This window comes from Capra hircus, chromosome 8 (genome assembly GCF_001704415.2).
Source record: "Capra hircus breed San Clemente chromosome 8, ASM170441v1, whole genome shotgun sequence".
NCBI classification, from domain to species: Eukaryota; Metazoa; Chordata; class Mammalia; order Artiodactyla; family Bovidae; genus Capra; species Capra hircus.
In genome coordinates this window covers 77,811,582-77,833,635 of record NC_030815.1, presented here as the reverse complement: position 1 = coordinate 77,833,635, position 22,054 = coordinate 77,811,582, and the positions used below count along the sequence as shown (strand labels likewise).

Genomic DNA, 22,054 nt, shown 5'->3' with positions numbered 1-22,054 from the left:
AATTCTCCAAGCCAGGCTTCAGCAATATGTGAACCGTGAAGTTCCAGATGTTCAAGGTGGTTTTAGAAAAGGCAGAGGAACCAGAGATCAAATTGCCAACATCCGCTGGATCATCGAAAAAGCAAGAGAGCTTCAGAAAAGAAATCTATTTCTGCTTTATTGACTATGCCAAAGCCTTTGACTGTGTGGATCGCAATAAACTGTGGAAAATTCTGAAAGAGATGGGAATACCAGACCACCTGACCTTCTCCTTGAGAAACCTGTATGCAGGTCAGGAAGCAACAGTTAGAATTGGACATGGAACAACAGAGTGGTTCCAAATAGGGAAAGGAGTATGTCAAGGCTGTATATTGTCACCCTGCTTATTTAACTTGTATGCAGAGTATATCATAAGAAATACTGGGCTGGAAGAAGTACAAGGTGGAATCAAGATTGCTGGGAGAAACATCAATAACCTCAGATATGCAGATGATACCACCCTTATGGTAGAAAGTGAAGAACTAAAAAGCCTCTTGAGAAAGTGAAAGAGGAGAGTGACAAAGTTGGCTTAAAGCTCAATATTCAGAAAATGAAGATCATGGCATCCGGTCCCATTACTTCATGGCAAATAGATGGAGAAACAGTGGAAACAGAGGCTGACTTTATTTTTCTGGGCTCCAAAATCACTGCAGATAGTGACTGAGGCCATGAAATTAAAAGACGCTTACTCCTTGGAAGGAAAGTTATGACCAACCTAGACAGCATATTCGGAGAAGGCAATGGCACCCCAATCCAGTACTCCTGCCTGGAAAATTCCATGGACAGAGAAGCCTGGTAGGCTGTAGTCCATGGGGTAGCTGAGGGTCAGACACAACTGAGCAACTTCACTTTCACTTTTCACTTTCATGCATTGGAGAAGGAAATGGCAACCCACTCCATTGTTCTTGTCTGGAGAATCCCAGGGACGGGGGAGCCTGGTGGGCTGCCATCTGTGGGGTCGCACAGAGTCGGACAAGACTGAAGTGATTTAGCAGCAGCAGCAGCAGCAGACAGCATATTAAAAAGCAGAGACATTACTTTGTCAACAAAGGTTCATCTAGTCAAGGCTATGGTTTTTCCAATGGTCTATATATGGATGTGAGAGTTGGACTATAAAGAAAGCTGAGCACCAAAGAATTGATGCTTTTGAACAGTGGTGTTGGAGAAAACTCTTGAGAGTCCCTTGGACTGCAAGGAGATCCAACCAGTCCATCCTAAATGAGATCAGTCCTGAGTGTTCATTGGAAGGACTGATGTTGAAGCTGAAACTCCAATACTTCGGCCACCTGATACAAAGAGCTGACTCATTTGAAAAGACCCTGATGCTGGGAAAGATTGAAGGCAGGAGGAGAAGGGACGACAGGGGATGAGATGGTTGGATGGCATACTGATTCAATGGACTTCGGTTTGGGTAGACTCCAGCAGTTGGTGATGGATAAGGAGGCCTGACATGCTGCAGTTCAACGGGTCTCAAAGATTCGGACACGACTAAGCAACTGAAATGAACTGAATTGAACTGAATTCTTGGCATATTTAAAGTCTGATTACAGTTCTCTGCTTTCCCATGCATTGTTTTGTAAAAGAAAAGGTTTGGGATTGATAAGAATATGATATGTAGTATAAGACACTAAACAGAGGAAAAACAGAAATCCAACCAAAATTAATACTGTCCAAGAATCTATGGCAGTGAATGGGATTATCCAAAACTGTGGCCATTGTTTTCCATTTTAGGTTCTCATAATGCAAGTCCATACATGGCAGGTGTGTCTTTTCAAATGTGGTTTTGTTTTTTTTTATTTTGCTGGTAATATTGGAGTTTATTTCTTTGAATTTGCTAACCTATTAGCATATTAAGTGATAGGTGAGAAAATAAGCTATAATAAATACATTTTACTAGGAACTTCCTAAGCAGGAAGATTTACATGAGGTTCACATACTCAAGAAACCAATGCAGATCTCATGGGGAAAGGATGCAGAGGATTCTGCTCTAGATCACCCAGGCTAGAGGACAGGGATGGTGGATTGACGGAAAGGAAGGAGAAGAGAGAAGATTCCCAAGGATGATGGTCAAATGCTTCTCAAAGAGGGAATAAAAAGAAGGCGAAGCATAGAGACAGAAAAATACATTAAGGAGATCTGGTCATAGAATAATTACATCATGCCAAACCCAGACCCCTTTGTGCTTCAAGAAAGAAGATCAATCCACACCACATGATGGCAAAGTATTATCAGTAATTTGTTGGGAGGATAATAAGCAGGATAATCAAGTGCGTTCTTACTCTGTGAAATCCACAGCTTCAAGAAAATACAGCCTGAGCTTAAGTACTAGCCTTGTGTTTCAAGACAAAAAGCAAAACAAACAAACAAAAATCATGCAGAGGACATGGGTTCCACTTAATATCTTAATATTTAACCATTATGATAAGAAAAAACAGAAAAATCTACATGATGTCTTTGCTCACTGTGAAAATGTATCATTTGAGTTTTCAAACAGTTGGCATTTTGCTCCCAATGGCAACTGAGATCTCAAAAAGAGAATTTTCTTGAATTATGTCAGATATGAAATTAACTGGAATGTAAAGACACTGTACAGGAGACAGTGACCAAAACCATCCCAAAGAAAAAGAAATGCAAAAAGACAAAGTGGTTGCCTGAGGAATCCTTACAAATAGCTGAGAAAAGAAGAGAAATGAAAAGTAAAGGAGAAAGGAAAAGATACACCCAACTGAATGCAGAGTACCAGAAAACAGCAAGGAGAGTTAGGAAAGCCTTTTTAAGTGAACAATGCCAAGAAATAGAGGGAAACAATAGAATGGGTAACATTAGAGATCTCTTGAAGAAAATTGGAGATATCAAGGAAACATTTCACGTAAGGATGGGCATGATAAAGGAGAGAAACAGTAAGGACGTAACAGAAGCAGAAGAGATTAAAAGAGGTGGTAAGAATACACAGAAGAACTATACAAAAAAAGATCTTAACAACCCAGATAACCATGATGATGTAGTCACTCACCTAAAACCAGACATCCCGGGGTGTGAAATCAAGTGGGTCTTAGGAAGCTTTTGGAGGGGATGGAATTCCAACTGAATTATTTCAAATCCTAAAAGATGATGCTGTTAAAGTGCTGCACTCAATATGTCGAAATTTAGAAAACAGCAGTGACCATAGGACTGGAAAAGGTCAGTTTTCATTCCAATCCCAAAGAAGAGCAATACCAAAGAATGTTCAAACTATCATACAATTGGGCTCATTTCACCTGTTAACAAGGTAATGCTCAGAATCCTTCAAGCTAGGCTTTAGCAGTATGTGAATCAAGAAATTCCAGATTTACAAGCTGGGTTTAGAAAACACAGAGGAACCAGAGATCAAACTGCCAACATTCGCTGGATCATAAAGAAAGCAAAAGAATTCCAGAAAAACAACTACTGCTTCACTGACTGTATGAAAGCCTTTGACTGTGTGGATCACAACAAACTGTGGAAAACTCTTAAAGAGACAGGAATACCAAACCACCTTACCTGTCTTTGGAGAAACCTCTATGTAAGTCAAGAAGCAACAGTTATAGCCAGACATGGAAAAACGGACTGGTTCAAATTTGGGAAAAGAGCACATTAAGGATGTATACTGTTCCCCTGCTTATTTAATTTCTATGCAGAGTACAACATGTGAAATGCCAGGCTGGATGAAGCACAAGCTGGAATCAAGATTGCCAGGAGAAACAACAGCCCCAGATAAGCAGGTGATACCACTCTAATGGCAGAAAGTGAAGAGGACCTAAAGAGCCTCTTGATGAAGGGGAAAGATGAGAGTGAAAAAGCTAGCTTGAAACTCAACACTCAAAAACTAAAATAATGCCATCTGGTCCCATCATTTCATGGCAAATAGATGGGGAAAAAAACGGAAACTGAGGGAGACTTTATTTTCTTGGGCTCCAAAATCACTGCAGACAGTGACTGTAGCCATGAAATTAAAAGATGCATGCTCCTTGGAAGAAAAGCTATGACAAACCTAGACAGCATATTAAAAAGCAGAGACATCACTTTGCTGACAAAGGTCCATACAGTTAAAGCTGTAGTTTTTCCAGTAGTCATGTTCTGATGTGAGAATTGGACTATAAAGAAGGCTGAGAGCCAAAGAACTGATGCTTTTTGAATTATGGTTCTAGAGAAGACTCTTGAGAGTCCCTTGGACTGCAAGGAGATCAAACCAGTCAATCCTAAAGGAAATCATTCCTGAATATTCATTGGAAGCCGAAGTTCCAATACTTAGGCCACCTGATGCAAAGACCCAACTCACTGGAAAAGACCCTGATGCTGGAAAAGATTGAGGGCAGGAGGAGAAGGGAGTGACAGAGGATAAGATGGTTGGATGGCATCACTGACTCAACAGACATGAGTTTGAGCAAACTCTGGGAGGTAGTGAAGGACAGGGAAGCCTGGCATGCTGCAGTTAATGGGGTCACAAAGAGTGGGATATGACTTAATGACTGAACAACAATATCAAGCCCTCGGAGTGAACAGGGCTGCATAAAAGGAATCAGTGAAGATGAGAAAAATTATAAGATAACTCAAGGCCTAACTCAAAGCCTTGGTCCTACCCTCTTCTGGTCTCAATGGCTGTGGTCTTATGAAAACTAGCAATCACAGAATCTTAAGAGTGTGTAACGCTGGGGAATGCTGACTACTAGAAACTTTAGACTATCATTTCGGAGTGTGTGGTGAATGTGTATCTAGGTGTGTATACATGTATTAATGTTGGAGACTGGGAAAAGGTGGATCCTGACCTCGAGCGACAATGAATTTTCTGTCTCTCTCCCACTTAAAGTTTAAGCACCATGAGGCAAAAATTTTGCTTAATATTACATTTCCAGAGCCTTAGAATAGTCTTACTCAGATAATCATTTTTAAACTGAAATCAAAATGATTTAGTTACTATTTTTCTTTATTGCATATTTTTAAGACTTAAGCCTTATGCTAAATAATATTTCCAGGAAACCAAGGGTATGATGTACCAGGCTTATTTTTCCTAATTAATATTAAAATAAATATAAAACTATCAAAATTAAAGGTGTTATTCCCAAACACCCCTTAAACCAGTTTTGTTACCACTGAGTATATACGTCCCCAGCTTTGGGAAATATGGTATCATCCAATGGTAATGCATACCAGTTGAAACACATATTAGTGACATCCAATGGCAGCACATAAAAAGCAGCAAATTTGGTGTGGAAATAGAATTTGTTTATTCTTATGATATTTCTTAGTTTCGTAGCATAAAACATTAAAGCTGGAATCATAAGGCCTGGCTCCCAGCCCTATATCTGCCACAAACCAGCTGTGTAACCTTAGGCAAGTCACTTAAGCTCTCTGGGCGCCAGTGTTCTCATCTCTGTAGTAAGGACTTGGGATGATTCCTAAACTCACTGGCAGTTCTCACTGTCTTTGATTCTACCAACAACCAAAATGGTGCAGGAGAGAATCTAAAGCGATTAGGTTTATTACACCTACTTAATGTTTAATCATAGCGAAAAGGAAAAACAGAATTTGCATAATGCTCAGTGACTTTGAGGAGCACAAAGTAAATATCTTACAAAATAAAATAATATTTTAGACACAGTAATACTGTGACCATAAGTCTTTTCTGTAACCTCATGACCCTCCCTAGTGTAGGCAGCTGGACCAAACCTTCATCGCCTCAAGGAAGGATTATCCAGGATCCAGATAAAACTAAAATTAAAAAGTAGAAATTATTGGTCAAGATCAGAATGCTCTTTTTTCATTTTTTAAAACAAAATCTAGTAGAAGGAATGATTAAAGCAGAAAAACACCCTTTTACAAAACTCATGTTAAATAATTGTTGCAAGAAAGCATCAGCACTGAGATTTTGGAGAAGGAGATATTTGCTAGATGTCAAATTATCACTCTACAAATTACCTACTAATTGCAAAGGGAAACTTATGTTTACAAAGAAAGGATCTGATGATCGCCATTTTTAAAAAGCAGTCCAACTTATAGAAATAGTGTGTTAACCTGACATTATGGGCTTCTAACGGTGATACACTGAACACACAGCACCTCTGTGATGGTCTTCTCCCCAAAAACATTTCATGGGAGATAAGCAAATTAGGTGCAGGAAGGAGAAAGCGTGTAACCCACCCCCTAGTCAAGCATGGCAGCTGGGGAACCAGAGAGCATCTAGTGAAGTCTGGAGATTCAACAAAAGAAGACCTCCTTTTTGGAGGGAACTGAAAAAGTGGCCAAGAAGTCAAGACAATTTCAAGCCTATCATGGCAGGAACTGGAGCCCACCCTGTGTCTAGACAAGTCTCCTAGAGTTTCTTGAGTCTCCAGATCTTCAACGACACCCTTGCAGAGGACTGTGAAGGCAGGGGACCCTGCTTAGGAACACAAACATAAAACTGAGACCTGTACCACCTGGTAGCCAAGGACACCAACCAACACAGCTGCCACCAACATGGAGAAATGACCACCAGTGACCACAGAACTCCCCCTCCTATACAGTGGCACCTCAGCATCCCTAAGCAATGAGGAAATGAAGGCAAAAAGGAGAGATCAGACTTGAGGGGAAAACACCAAATCTTCTGTGGTTGCCCATAATTATCTGAGATTACCCAGAATGGTAAGAGGTTAAGTTTCCACTGCCTAGTGCAAAAAGAGCAAAGAATAGATATTTAATTAAACTATGAGAAATAAAGTCACATACCTTACATTCTGTGCCCAAAATAAGTGCCTGCCCCATCCACCATCCTGTACTTGACATTTTAATATTCCTCCACCCTTGTCATAGCCTCACAGGAGACCAAGACATAATGTGAGGAATATATTACGCATATAAATATACATCTGAAATCACCTTGCAGTTGTCTACACTCACAGTTACATGGAATACAACACAGAAATTATTTATGGCCTATGGAATGCATGTGGCCTTCCAATATCAATATGAATAAATCAAGATTTATTTCAAATCAAATTAAAAAGCTATGCTATGAAGTCTGACTCAAAAGAGTTGGGAAGAAGATCAGCTGTTGGTCTGCTTCCTGAGAAGCCCACACCATTGCAGAAACAGAGAGCTAGGCAGAGCTGCCCCTCTTTTTTGGAGCTGGGATGTCAAAGGTACCCCTGCTAGGATATATGCTACATGCAAATTAATAGGAAACAGACTTACTGGGAATGTCAGTTAGATAAGAAATAGCTTATGTTTATAACTGAGAGGCAATATTTTCTTGAGATGACTATAAGCTGAAAACATATTCAGGATTATTTAGTATTGACCATATAGACACAATATTTCCTATGTTAATAACAGATCACAGTTTCACAGTGGAGAAAAAAGACTGCATCATTACACACCAAAATAATAAAGGACATCACCAGAAGTGCGTGGCACAATCTTTTAGTGAGTGTGTGATAGTTCTGAATGGTTTTGCAACAGGATGGTAGATATTAAAGCTAGAGGAAACCCAGAGATGTTCTTTGATCCCACACTCTTAATTCTGGTCTTTACACAATCTTATTTTACAGGTACGGGAAAGGCTCAGTTGGGTGGTTGACTCTGCTTAAGTCTTGCCAGAACTACTAAAGTTGGCGACCATGACTGCAAACAGAAATATGATCTCATTCCTAGCATTCTCCACTCCAACCCTAAACTTGAGTCCCCTTCCTTCCTTCTACTGGCACTGGTTAGGGCCGAGATGATGCCTCTGCCTTCAACTCGGGATATTAATCTCTTACTGAAGACTTGGTAAGTGAGAATGGATCTCTCTTTCTCTCTCTCATTCTTTCTTGTCCTCAGACCACTAAAGCTCATAGGTGATCACTGAAGAAGCCCATGCTATTCTACTTCTGCTGATGTCTTGATAAAAACAAAATCTTCCATGGCCATTTGCCTGCCCAAGCCTTGGCTTCTCTGGGAAAGCAACATTTTAGTCTGTGATTATATTAATATGAGTGAAAATCAATTGCATAAGGAATAATTTATTTTCTCCAGAATCCCTCTTTTCATCTAGTTTTTTTGGGGGGAAGTTTTTAAATTTTTTTGTATATTAAAAAAAGAGCTAGCATTGCTTCTACATAAGGATGATCCATTCAAGAGTCATCAAAAACTAAAGCCTGTTTTTGTTAAAAGAAATTATTTGTAATCCCCCATACAAACGGGAAGCATATCATAACAGGAGCCTCCATGAGCTCATTTCTAGACATAAGCTGATAGTTACTGAGGGAAGAGGGGCTCCCTTTCCCATCCCACCCTTGCCTGCTCTTTCTACTCCTTCCCTATAGTAAATACTCCTCCCAAAAGAAACTAGGAAAGACTACATACCAAATCAATCAATACATGAAATAGATTTCTCACAAACTCCAAAACAATTTCAATAAATGAATTGCTCAAAAGACGATAAAATTAGGAGTTTGCAATAATTTGTACACAGTATCTTAAAGGACAGAAAGGCTTAAAATAAGCATATGATTCAGCAACTTTATATTCATAATGCATACCCATAAAACATGGACACATTAAAATTACAAATTTTTCTACAAATTCAACTAATAAACCTTAAATATACACTGTATGCATTTGAGACATTTTTCTGCAATCCTGATTCAGAATACATTCAGACAGGACTCTCCCCATATTTTTTTCCTGACTTTGAATAAATGCATGTGTGCGTGCTCAGTTGTGTCCCACTTTTTGCAACCCCGTTAACTGTAGCCCACCAGGCTCCTCTGTCCATGGAATTTTCCAGGCAAGAGTACTGGAGTGGGTTGCCATTTCATCCTCCAGGGCATCTTCTCAACCCAGGGATCAAAACCATATCTCTTGCATTGCAGGCAGCTTCTTTACCACTGAGCCATCAGGAAAGCCCAGTTATATATTACTAAAACATAAATCTCTACAATAACTATCTTACAGAATTCATTCAGTAAGCCAGGCATGAAACTAAGCACTGATTTAATTCTTGTAATCAATTAAGAGATGAATATTATTCCTTCTACCAAAGAGGAATCTACGACTTACAGAGTTTAAAAATTTGCCCCAAATTACGGTTACCAGGTGGGAGACATGAAATCTGAATCCAAACTTATCTGATTCGTAAGCTTCCAATATTTCCATATTCTCCTAGGTTTGAAGACTTAAGAGTTAACAACTTACAAACATGAAGGATGTGCAGTATTCAAACAGGCTGTCTTCTGAGTTACCACGTGACAGTTCCGCTGATTTAGAGCTAAATTTACTCCCCGAGTCATTCAGTATTCTTGCCCAAAATAAAGTAGGATAAAACCAGAGCATATGTTAGAACTTAAGCCAAGTTATTATCTGTCTTCTTCACAGATTCTGAAAAGCTGGTCCACCAAAATCAGATGCTAGGAATGAGGAGGAAGAAAATCAAAATAGGGAGGGAAGAATGCTAAATTAGGAAGCACAGAGATGTGGAAGGACAAAATGGCAGGAAGAAAAACGAGAGGTTAAAAAAAAAGAGAAACAAAGGATGAAAACAAGAAGAAAAGTAGCAGATTTTCCAATTTTGGAAGCCTTTTCTCAGTGCATGATGATCTGTGTAAGGTCAAAGTGAGTTCACCGCGGGATTTATGGAGGACCAAAGAGAGGATAGCAAGTGCTCCTGATGTTTAAGTACAAAATCGAATTTCTTAAAGGACTCTCTATCTTTTCGCAAGACTCATAGCATGGGAAGTCCCTAAACAATACAGCTGCACCCTCTACATAACAGGCATACCTGAGTTCTCCCCTGAATCGCACTGGGCTTATGGGATGTCTATGTATGACAGGGAATTTTAAAAGTTTGCGGTCAGTGCACTTGAAAAGCTAATGGGAAAAACGTTGCTGCTTCTGCTTCCTGCCTTGCCTGATGGAGCCATTCCTGAAAGTTCTGGGCCCATTTTCAATGTGCTGCAAAGAAAAAGCATGTTCTGCCCTCAGGTAGACAAAAGCCAAATGGTGACCCTATAAGAAGTAATAGACTTCAGATAGTAGATCTTCACCTCACGAACATAAGGGGAAAGCTTTATATGACATCTTCAACAGACCAGAATGGCACGCTTGGTCTCTTTTGACAAATTTTCACTTTGTTAAATTACTCAATAACTCTTGCAACCAAACATCTTTTATGAAATTTCCAAGGATTTGATTGTTATTGACAAATTTAGTTCTCTAGTAAGAGAATGCTAAACTCTACTGAAGCTGGGGAGGGGATTTTAAAAACAAAAAACCAAAAACCTATATTGTCTGATACTCTTGGGTGAGAATAAAATAGGAGAACCAACAAAGTTTATTACTTACTTTGAAAAAAGTCACTAAGCTTTTCAAAATTTCTTTTCATTAATGACTTTCTGATTCCAGAAAGTTAAAATAATATTGTTGGTCTCTCTCTAAAAATATCCCACAAACATCTTTATTGAATCTATGTCTGAAAAAGACAAGAGTACTTCACATCACCTTAAAAATTGAAAAATAATTTCAAAGAGATTAAAGGTCAAGTTAAAAAATATACATACAAAGTAAAGCTAGTGAAAGAAATATCAAAAAGTATGTTTACAGTCTCAGGGAGGGGATGATTTCCTCAGTAAAATGCAAAACTCATATGGAAAACAGGGACAGATTTGCTTCTTCAAGAAAAATGAAATGTTTGCCAAAAGCTACTATTTTAAAAGTCAAAAGAATAGAAGAAAATGTGAGTGATATATATAGCCAATAAAAGATTGATAGATACAATTTAGAAGGTAAATCAACAAATAAACATTTCTTTCTATTCTCCACTTGATAAAGATGCCTTATTATTAATCAGAACAGTATTTCAAGTGAACTGGCAAAAATTTAAAAGCTTGATGATATCTGATATGGGTGAAAGCATAAACAAAATGATGTTTTCATCTACTATTGATGGGAGTAAAAATTAGTAAAGCATTTCTGCAAGGTAATCTATTAACATTTAAAATCAACATATAAAATATACAAGCCTCTTCTCTCAGCAATCCATTTCCAAATATCTATCTTTATAAGTAAGATGTTAATTACTTTTCTACTTTTCATTGGGTAAAAATGTAAATCTTTTTACATTTTCCAATTCATTTAAAATAATAATGATAATAACAAAGTTACAGTAAATATTTGTATTGTTGCTGTTTAGTCACTATGAAAGTGAAGTCACTCAGTTGTGTCAGACCCTTTGCGAGCCCATGGACTGCAGCCCACCAGGCTCCTCTGTCCATGGGATTCTCCAAGCAAGAGTACTGGAGTGGGTTGCCATTTAAATGCCAATAACATTTCAAAATGCTCCACATACATGAATTCAGTTTGTCTTACAAAAACTCCCCAAGACGGGTACAATTATTGCCCTAGTATTGATGGAGACCCTGAGGATGAGAGGATGAGAAATTTGCTCAAAGTCACACATTTGACATGAGTAGAGCCAGGATTCAGACCCAGGTAGCCTGATGCCAGAGTCCTCAGAAATACTAGGAACAAAATGCAGTAGATGCCTAGAAACTGATTCAGAAAGACCTATAAGTTAAATTGGTACTTTTAAAAAGATGTAAAACAAATTTGTGTTATGACTTCTTAATGCAACCATAAATGACTATATTAAAGTATCTACATAATGAGTAAGCCATGTATTTTATTATTGACATAATAAATGCACTGGGAATGGTTAAAGGAGGTTATCATTAGGAGTGGAAATGGCAATGGGAGAGGAAGGTGAGTTCTATATGTCTGTGTATCTCTAATATGCTTGAAATTTTGAAAAACAAGAATGCATTCACACGTTACTGTTACAGTACTTTTAGCTCTATGTATCACAAAGGTGCTTGAAATTTTGAAAAATAAGAATGCATTCACATGTTACTGTTATAATACTTTAATGTGATTTGTCTTAAAAAAAAAAAAGTGTAGGGGGGGAAGGGTCATATGGAAAACAGTTTGTCCTTACAGATGTTTCTATATAACTGTGTTTCTGGCTTTCAGTCACATTTTTCCCTCTTTTAAAACTTGATCCAAATATCTGTTAAACTCAACCTCCTAAATTTTCCAGAATTGTTTTCAGCTTATATAAAAAGCTTTAACCTTTAACCTCTTTAGCTTTGGCCCCATTATGTTTATGAATATTTTTAAAGAACTAAAATTTTGGTTGCTCTTGAAAGACATTTAGAAGATCATTTATATAAGAGGAGAAACTTAAACTAGGGGCCTTGAATCTGGGGTTAAAACCTCTCTCTGTGTTCTCAGGCAGTATAGTTTTTCAGTCAACTATGAATCGGAACTATCAGAAGGCATCTGGGTGGTTTATGTGTAAGCGGAGGGACCTGCAGAGGAGATCTGTAGGCCGTCAAACCTAAATAAGAGAAAAGGTTTCCTATTCTAGTTCCTCCTGTGGGATCTCTTCAGGTCACTTTGATACTTACTCCAGAAGGACAAAGGATGCCTCTGTATCGAGTGAATAATATCGTACGTGGACTTCCATTGGGAAACACAACTAACAGAAAGCTGATGGCCACCACTGTTCTTCAACAGTGTGATGGCTGCCAACCCTGCTCTGCCCTTCTGGCTCCCTTATTTTTTTCCAACCCCGTACCCATCAATGCCATCAGGCAGGGCTCCCAAAGTGGAGCACTCTTAGAAGACTTGGCAGCCCTCATGCCCCTAGATGCTTCCAATTCCCCTTTATGTGCACTTCTACATTTTCAACAAAGAAAGGGAGCCAGGAAGCAATGTGAGAACTAAATACAAGACTTGGTTACAATAAAAATGAGAGCATTCAAAAGCCGGGTTGCCTGTTCCTTTGGCAGTGGAGCTGCTCTGGAAAAGGCCTTGACCTCTACTTCAGTGAAAATTAAAACGAATCATAGGCAGTCTTCAAAGAAAAAGGATCAAATTATGTATTTACCTATGGGGTATTGATATAAACACAGATTTAAATAGATGTGTTATATAGCTCATGCATCCATATTAAGCACACATATGACTAATCCCTATACAGAGGGCCAAACACTAACAGAGGAGCTTTATTCAGGACTCTGGAATTATGGTAACTAGATATTCAACCAAAAACCAAAACAATGGTGTCAAGACACAGAAAGAAGCATAGAGAAATGGACTAGGGTAAATTCTACCCCTTGACGTTTTTATTGAAACAGGGCTGATAGTCTATTAGACGTGCCAACAAGAGGTTTAAAGCATATCAAGTGATAAGGAAACATAATTTCTAGGCTAACACCAAGATGGGAGCAACCATCTGGCGCTTCTGCCAGCCTCAAAGTTGGACAAAGTATATTCTGAGGATATACATTCAAGAGGCAGACAGGCAGAAATTGAAGATGCTCATGTGCAAAATCGAAAGCCAAAGTGAACCCTCCAAACTTCAACAACAACTTTAAAACTGTATGTGAAAACCTATATATCCTAAGACAAAACCTGGACAAAATGACTTCTTGTCTATAACCATTACTTAACTGGAATAATGTTTTTTAAGTATAGAAGCTTAGAAAAACTCCAAGATCTTTCTTTAACCATTCACTTACAAGTGAAAGTCATTCAGTTGTGTCTGACTGTTTGCAACCCCATGAACTATACGGTCCATGGAATTCTCCAGGACAGAATACTAGAATGGGTAGCCTTTCCCTTCTCCAGAGGATCTTCCCAGCCCAGGGATCAAACCCAGGTCTCCAACATTGCAGGTAGATTCTTTGCCAGCTGACTCACCAGGGAAGCCCATATACATACCAGTCGGCCCCCAAATATTTACTGTTTTCCAATTACCAGACTAACGTGGATGGAGTCTAAAATTCTCTGTGGTCTTTCATTCTACCAGTTGAAATTAATCAGCTGTCAACTTTGGCCTCAACACTGGGTAAGTAATGATGAACAAGATCATTATGAACTCTGGAGCTCACAGTCTGGCCTCTGTCTTCTAGATTACACCATCAGGATTCAGTTACCATGAACTGACAGAACAGATTTAAAAAACAAACAAACAAACAAAAAAACCCTATGAAGCTTACAGTTGCAGGCAGATGGACCTGCCTGAAAGAACGCAGCACTGCTCTGTTCTGAGATCTAGGCTGAACTCCCCTCTTTGGAATTTAAGGATCACCTTTCCATGGAAAGCAATGCCACTGACGCTGTTTGAGTTCTAGGGTTGACCTATAAAGCTTGAGTTGCCTTGCATGCAGCTACAGTGTGATTTTAAGGGATTTCTGGTTTGGGTTACCCTGGACCCATCAAATCAATAGTATTACACTGTAATTCACAGTCTCAACACTGCTACCATGGACTGAAGCGTGCAATGCTGCGATGGGTGAAAAGCTAGAAATACCTATGGATGGGCCTGCTGCCACCCTTCAGTCTCAACCTATCTTCAGGATAAGAGAATATGAATGGGGGTAGAATGTCCCTGAAGGTGCTTAGGAGGGCAAGAGTTCCATTTGGAACAGCTCATTTGCACATCAGCCATTGGCCTCTCATAAAGAACCAAGGCATTGGTTCTGGCCAAGCCTACATACATTTCTTACTGCTGTCACTCAGAAACCACTAGCGATGTGTTTTCTGTTCATTTCAGAGTATAACAGTGTTTTTACATATTCTCCCCTTTTTAAGATGCATGTTTTTCAACAGTAATTCAAGTTCTAATAGCATTTGAAGTACATTAACTTCTTTTTATTGAAGTATAGCTGATTGACAACTATACTTTCAGGTTTACCACAAATAAACACACACACACACACACACACATATATATAATATATACACCAAGTATGTGTGCATGCATGTTCAGTCACTTCAGTCTAGTCCAACAGTTTGCAACCCTATGGACTGTAGCCTGCCAGGCTCCTCTGTTCATGAGTTGTTTTATTTAGTTATTTATTTATTTTTCAGGCAAGAATACTGGAGCGGATTGCCATGCCCTTCTCCACAGATCTTCCCCACCCAGAGATCAAACCTGCATCTCTGATGTCTCCTGCATCCCACTGAGCCTCCTCGAAAGTCCATATACAAGTGGATATATAGAATATATATATATATATATTCTTTTTCAGCTTCTTTTCCATAGTAGCTTATGATAAGAAATGGAATACAGTTCCCTGTGCTACACTCGATGTCCTTTTAACTTACATTAATTGCTAAACACCACATTTTATGTAGTTTCATTACATGAACATCATCTTCTTTTCTAGATCCCCAAGTTACAGCTCAGCATCTGACCATCAAACAAGAACCTCAACTCAGGCCCGTTTGTTCAAACTATGGCACAGATAGATATGTAGCTGAAAGTAGAAAAGGAAGCTGTTCTAAACAAGAACCTGAGTCTCCGAGACACATTTTTAAAAACAATTTTTATTTATGTCTAAAAATAAGGGAGTAAAACATAAGCTCTAGTAGTTACTGCTTGAAGAAAGCCATCTATTGGCTCTGTGACAAAGTTAAGTAGAATCTTTTCTTACAAATTGTTAAAGGTACGTTTAGGTTATACCCCCAAATTGTAGGTGCTTTGCAGTGGTCATCCCAATTTATACAAATAAGATACATTTTTAGTCCTAGTGCTGGAGTCATTATATAAAACACGAACTTCTGTGAAACAAAACATCTGCCTCTTATTCTTCTCCATCACTACACTACAGAGCATGTTCACATTTACAGACCGTTATTCTGTTATTGTCTTAACACAAAGTAGAAATGAAGAATGACTCCCAAATATTGCTCCTACAGTTTCCAAAGCCTTTCTAAGCTCCCAGGAAGACCTAAGACATATCCTTCCTCGGAAGATCCCATAAGATGAAAGCTTCCAACACTACCCTCAAGGCAGAAAACTGATAGAGGTAGAATCTCTGCCCAATAAAACTTCTTGGGGATATTCACAAGTGCTTCTAAGGAAAAGAAGCATCTGATCAAGACGAGGAGAACCAAATCCCACGGCAGGTGGCTGACACACAGAGAGGAAAACCCTAGCCCAGACCAGGGCAACAGCTGAATCCAGGGACACAGAAAGGTCCTCAAAGCCGTGGGTGGGTCTGGTTTGCAATGTTTATCCCACATTGTCACTCTTGGAAAGAGACCTGGGAGCCCATGTATATCCCATAGAAAGGTGACTCTCTGAGAATGTTTGGGAAAAACAGCATCAGCATTCCTTGGAAACTGTTAGAAATGCCAATTTTCAGGCCCACAGCAGATCTATTAAATCAGAAACTCTCGGAGTAACCCAGAAAGTCTGTGTTTTCATAAGCCCTCCAGGAGTTTCTGAGGCAAAGTCAAGTGTGCAAACCACCACCATAGGACTAATGAAAACTAACTGTAGAACAGCCCCCTCCACCATCACCACCACTCAAGCCTTATTCATAACTGCAGAAAGAGAGATCTTTCCTCCTTCAGAAGAAATGTCAAGGATCAAGAGGCCAAAGGGGGAGTCAGGAGGAGGTTTAGCCATTATATTTAAGGACTTTACTGCTGTTCCTCCTCATTCATTTCAGGTTTCAGCATCTTGTTCATGGGCACACACAAAGAGAAAGGAGAAAGCATCAAAATGGATCTGATCCACCCTGGTGCCTGCTATACACTGGACAACCTGCTGCTACTTAAACATCACTTCCAAGTAAGCAGGCAACAATAACAGTAAACGTGACGAGCAATATAGATCAAGAAAACCCACCCAGCTGTCTCCCCAACACAATTAAGACACCACTAACTGTGGTGTCACAGCTTTCCCCAGCTAGTGGCATTTATAAGAGACCATGCAGAATTCACCAATAACATGAGTCAATACATAGGTTTAAATATCAGAGCAAATGCTTTTTAATCACTAAAACTCTTGCCTACTTATAGCCCCCGAAATGAATTTTCAATTTTCTAAAAGAGACCAATGGTCTATTGCAGGCAACACAAACCCTAATTTTTAATCGAGCACTAGGAACTTTTCCACTAAAATAAGAAGTGACTCATTCACAATGCTTCAGTGTACCTCCAATAGCTGTTCTTATTTTGCCTCCCAACACTTTAAATTTCAAAAGATGAGAATCTGAAAATGCAGCAGCAACACAAAAAGCATGCCACAGAAACTCTAGAAGTCAAATGTACAATAGAAAGGACCTTTTTTTACACAAAATATGTGTGTCTGTCACTTGTCTGGCACTAGCCTGCCTTTCTGAAGTAAAAGCAAAACTCAGACATAATTAGCCACTTGAAAACTCAAGAAACCAGTTCTATGTATTCTGAGACAATTGTTCTCATTGAAAGTGGGTAGTGCTGAGTAATCAACATGATTTTGCTCTGTCTTGATTTGTAGTATCATAGCTTTGTTGCTGTTTTCTCAGCCTTCAATCCTAGTCATTGTAAATCTAGCTGCTTCCTTCTTTAGTGGTAATTAGCATTAGTCATAAGCCAAAATGATTCCACATAAGTAGTAAAATAAACACAACCCTTCTTACCTTTCATGCCAAACTTGGAGTGTCTTGCCAACTTCAGCAGAAATAGCATTACCAGTAGACAAAATCCCACTACAGATGCAATTACCACCACAGCATAGACCTAGAGAAAAGAAAAGAGGGCAGTCATGACCTTGTTCATTAGTTCCTTGTACCCCGAAGCTGCTGCTGCTGCTGAAGACAGTAAATATTTATTGAATAATTACTACTTGATTTTCTAAGAACTTTATGGATACCAATTCACTCATTCTTCAACAAACCTAGGAAGAAGTATATAGGTCCTATTATTATCCCTATTCTACAAGTGAGAAACTGTAAGTTAAAGCTAATAAAAATATTCATCCAATTGATATTATATAGATAAATTTATACTAACACATCATATATTATATAATATATAAATATATATTTTATCTATCTATTACCTACATACCTGCATACCTATCTAGAAAGAGAAGAGAGAGAATATAAAACATGAATGACAAAATCCTAATAATTTTTGAAGCTGCTGAAAGATACAGGGGAGTTCATTTCTTTATTCTCTCTACTACTGTACATGTTTGAGAGTTGTCCATACTAGATTTTTTTTTTTAAGTTGGCTATTGTTGCTCTTAGGAAGTCAGAATGCCTGGAGCAGTGAGCAGGTCTAGAAGGGAGCAGGAAAGAAGTGGAGAGTGAGCTCAGCCTGTGAAGGCTCATGGGGTTGTAGACTTGACATGTGACCTTTTCTGTATGTATGAGAAAGATCAATACAGGATTGGTTTTTTTTAATTTAAAAGTGTAATTGCAAGTTGGGAATCACACAAGACAGTACATGCATATCTTTGTGAATCTTGTCACAGCTCTGAGCTGGAAATCACAAAGGCACAAGTGCATAATGCTAAGTACACGCTAATAATTTAGAAAAAAAGATGGACGTAGGGCTGTCTTCCATTTTTGTTATGCACCTCAAAGTCCCACTTCCAAAATATGTCTGTTTTTATAAACCAGGAGTTGGCAAACTTTTCCTGTAAAGCCTCACATTGTAAATCTCTGTTGCAACTAGTCAATTCCACTGCTATAGTGTGAAAACAGACATAGACACTATGCAAGCAAATGGGCTTGTCTGTGTTCCAATAAAACTTTATTGACAACAACAGATGGATAGCTGTATCTAGATATAGTTTAGCTAGAACTTAACTAGCACCCTGTGGAAAGAAGTGCTTGATGGTTAAGGTGATTTTGAAGTGAAATGAAGTGAAAGTTTCTCAGTCGTGTTCAACTTTTTGCAACCCAATGGACCATATGGTCCATGAAACTCTCCAAGCAAGTATACTGGAGTGGATAGCTATTCCCTTCTCCAGAGGATCTTCCCAACCCAGGGATCAAACCCATGTCTCCTGTATTGCGGCAGATTCTTTACCAGCTGAGCCACCAGGGAAGCCCAAGCATGCCGCTAAACATACTGAAGTCCCTGGGACAGTCCTCCGAAAGAAAAATTATCCATTGATAATAATGCTAATAGCACTAAGGGCAGTGTACTCTTGCTTGGTGCCAAAATAAATGCTACATTTTCAAAAAGTGGCTGATGCGTCTGCCTCATCTTGGAATGAGGATGAGGCTGACAGAACTCCCAGTCAATACCTGTAATGAAACAAGAAATAAGCTTTTATTGTTTTAAGCCACTGAAATTTTGGGATTTTTGTTACCACAGCATAGCTTATCCTGATTAATATGCCCATATAATATACTATATATGGTATTCATATACCATAGTGAGAGGCAGTGTCAAGTGGAGATTAAGAGGACAGATTCTCCGAGTTCAGAATTTAGATTTACCACATATTAGTTGCATGGTTTACAAATCACTTAACCTCTCAGCACCTCATAATCTTCACATATTAACTAGGGGATATAATAACTCTACCTTGCAGGTTGTTGTAAATCATCAATCAGTTAATATAGGTATTGGGCTTGACACAGTGCCTAGTTTAATAAGTAATTAATTATGTTTGCCATAATGATGATAATGATGATGGTAATAAAACTGAGATTTAGAAAAACATAAGAAAGTAGCCCCAGGTCATACCTCTCAAGCTTGGGACTGAAATAAAAGCCTGCTGCTGCTGCTGCAGCAGCTGCTGCTGCAGCTGCTGCTAAGTCGCTTCAGTTGTGTCCAACTCTGTGCGACCCCATAGACAGCAGCCCACCAGGCTCCCCCGTTCCTGGGATTCTCCAGGCAAGAACACTGGAGTGGGTCGAAATACAAGCCTAGCAAATATAAAACCTGTGATTTGTGTGTGATTTATCCACTACATTGCATTTTCAAAGTGTGTGGCTGAGAGTGAAAGCAGAATAATAAAAACACATGGCTATAGCTTCCTAGGTGGTGCTAGTGGTAAAGAATCAGGCTGCCAATGCAGAAAACAGAAGAGACGCATGTTCAATCCCTGAGTCAGGAAGATCCCCTGGAGAAGGAAATGGCAACTCATTCCAGTATTTTTGCCTGAAAACTTCCATGAACAGAGGAGCCTGGTGGACTATAGTCCAAGGGGTCACAAAGAGTAGGACATGACTGAGCACACACACACTGAAATCCCCCCAGCAGAACCTTCAGATGGGGTTAGATGAAGACAGCATTAGCTAAGCCGCAAAACGCAGAAAAGAGCACATGCCAAACACTTGTCTAGGGTAGAACAAAGGTGTGATATTTCTCTTTCTCTGCTGCTTCAGTTGTTAGTGGCTCTTCCAGGCAACACTTCTACAGATGTTTGCGCACACACTTAATTCTGTCTCTGTGACCTATATACAAATAGAACTGTAGTGATTCCTAAAAGGCAAGTTAGGAATCAACTTGTTCTAACTCAAACTTATCTTATGGTTTTGTGTATGTCTTTTTCAATCTTTATTTCTAACTAACATTTTCATGGGAAAGAGATCATCAGCTATAAGTTTCTTTACCCTATTATTAAATTCCAAAATTATACAGATAAACAAGTTCAAGCACTATCTTATAGAAAGGAACCTGAGACGAAGAGGGAATTGGAGGACCCACCCTGAGTCCGAGGATCTCTCTGCGGAGCCACAGTACAGTCTTCCCCACTTCAGAAAGTACCTGATTGGCATTCAGGAAACCTTTGTCCTTATGTTCCCAGGATACCTCACTTTTACCAGCTGTGACAGCTCACAGATGCTTCACTTTTCTAAAACTGTTTCCTCATTTGTACGTGGGGATAATATACCTGCCCTGCATTCTTTATTTCATTATGGAATGTTTAAGTTAACTTAGAAAATGGAAAGGTGATTGACTCCAGAAAAGCAGTTAAGGATCTGCTACCAAATATTTAAACCTATTGAAGCAGTTCTAAATGTAAAGAATGTTTTAATAAACAAAGACTCTTATGACAATGAGAAGAATCATTTCCTCAAATTATTTGATAAATGCAGAGTTTCATGTACTGTGTGTATGTGTGTTGAGGTGGGAGTGTCTTCACATGGGAGAAAAGGAGTAAGTTCATTGGCTAGTTGGTTGCTTGGTTTTATCTAAGGCTACCTCTCAGCATATAATAAGGAGCTGCTCTGCTCTGAAAATTCAGCAGCATTCATGAGGAGCATTTGTTGGTTGCAAGTGTCTTCCAAAGGCTTTGAAAATACCACTGAATTTTGTATCAGTTCCCTGACTCTGAAACTTTTCTTCTAATCTAATGATCTTTCTGGTGATCAGGGGCTATTGATGTATTAAATGTGTGATCCACACATAGTTTTGAAATTTTCTTTAAATTTTACAAAACTTTGACCTGCACTCTCATGCAAATTTCTAAGGGTTACAGATGGAGTCAAAATATACAGACTTTCAACAAAGATTATAGTCACTGATCTTGCTCTCCAATACCCTACCACAGACAGTTCAAACACTGAGATATACCAATTAAGGGCTTAAATTTAGCATTTGGATTCAAGTTAGCATACAATTTTTAGTAATTGAGATACATACACATCAGTTGGTTTAATGCATGCTCCTTGGATTCCTTACATACGCAAACAACATTCTCAAACCAAGAAACATTAAGTGTTTTGGTATGAGAGTAAAAACTTAAATGACTACACAAGGAAGGAATTAGAAAACATTCTGTAGTTGATTTAACACAGCAGTTTTTCTTGCTGTTTCAATGAATATAGTCATCTGTGGAAACATGTGTGTGTCTCCAAATACTGGATGTGTATTTATAAGTTGCAGTTAAGTTGCATCCCTTTTTGAGCCCCCTGGTCCCACTGCCATGGCTTTGGTTTAAATATTCATCATATCTCTTTATTATTGAACCAAATACCTAAATCATCACCCCACTTCCAATCCTTCTCTTCCTAAACCCATTCTATAGTGTTCATCATCAGTCTAATCACCTCTAGGCGTCAGGTACTATTCCAAGGACTAGGAATACAGCTGGGAAAAACACTGACCAGGTCACCTATACTAAGAATCTTACTAAAGAATCAGGGAAAGGAAAAAGATATTAAACATGTAAACAAATAAATACTCAAGATAATTATCACAATAATAACTGCTCAGAAGAAAAAGAAATGGGGCATTGGATGCTGCTAGCCACTCTAGC

The 22,054-nt window shown here is 38.8% G+C and overlaps 1 protein-coding gene across 13 annotated transcripts in view; it reads right to left on the bottom strand.

Moving 5' to 3' along the window:
* The window catches only part of NTRK2 (neurotrophic receptor tyrosine kinase 2), a 402,024-nt gene that overhangs the window by 281,163 nt on the left and 98,807 nt on the right, over positions 1–22,054 (bottom strand). For all 13 annotated transcript variants that reach the window (XM_018052429.1, XM_018052423.1, XM_018052430.1 and 10 more), the window contains one exon: positions 17,469–17,568. In XM_018052429.1, the coding sequence (XP_017907918.1) occupies positions 17,469–17,568 (100 nt within the window). The remainder of the gene's footprint in view (positions 1–17,468; positions 17,569–22,054) is intronic.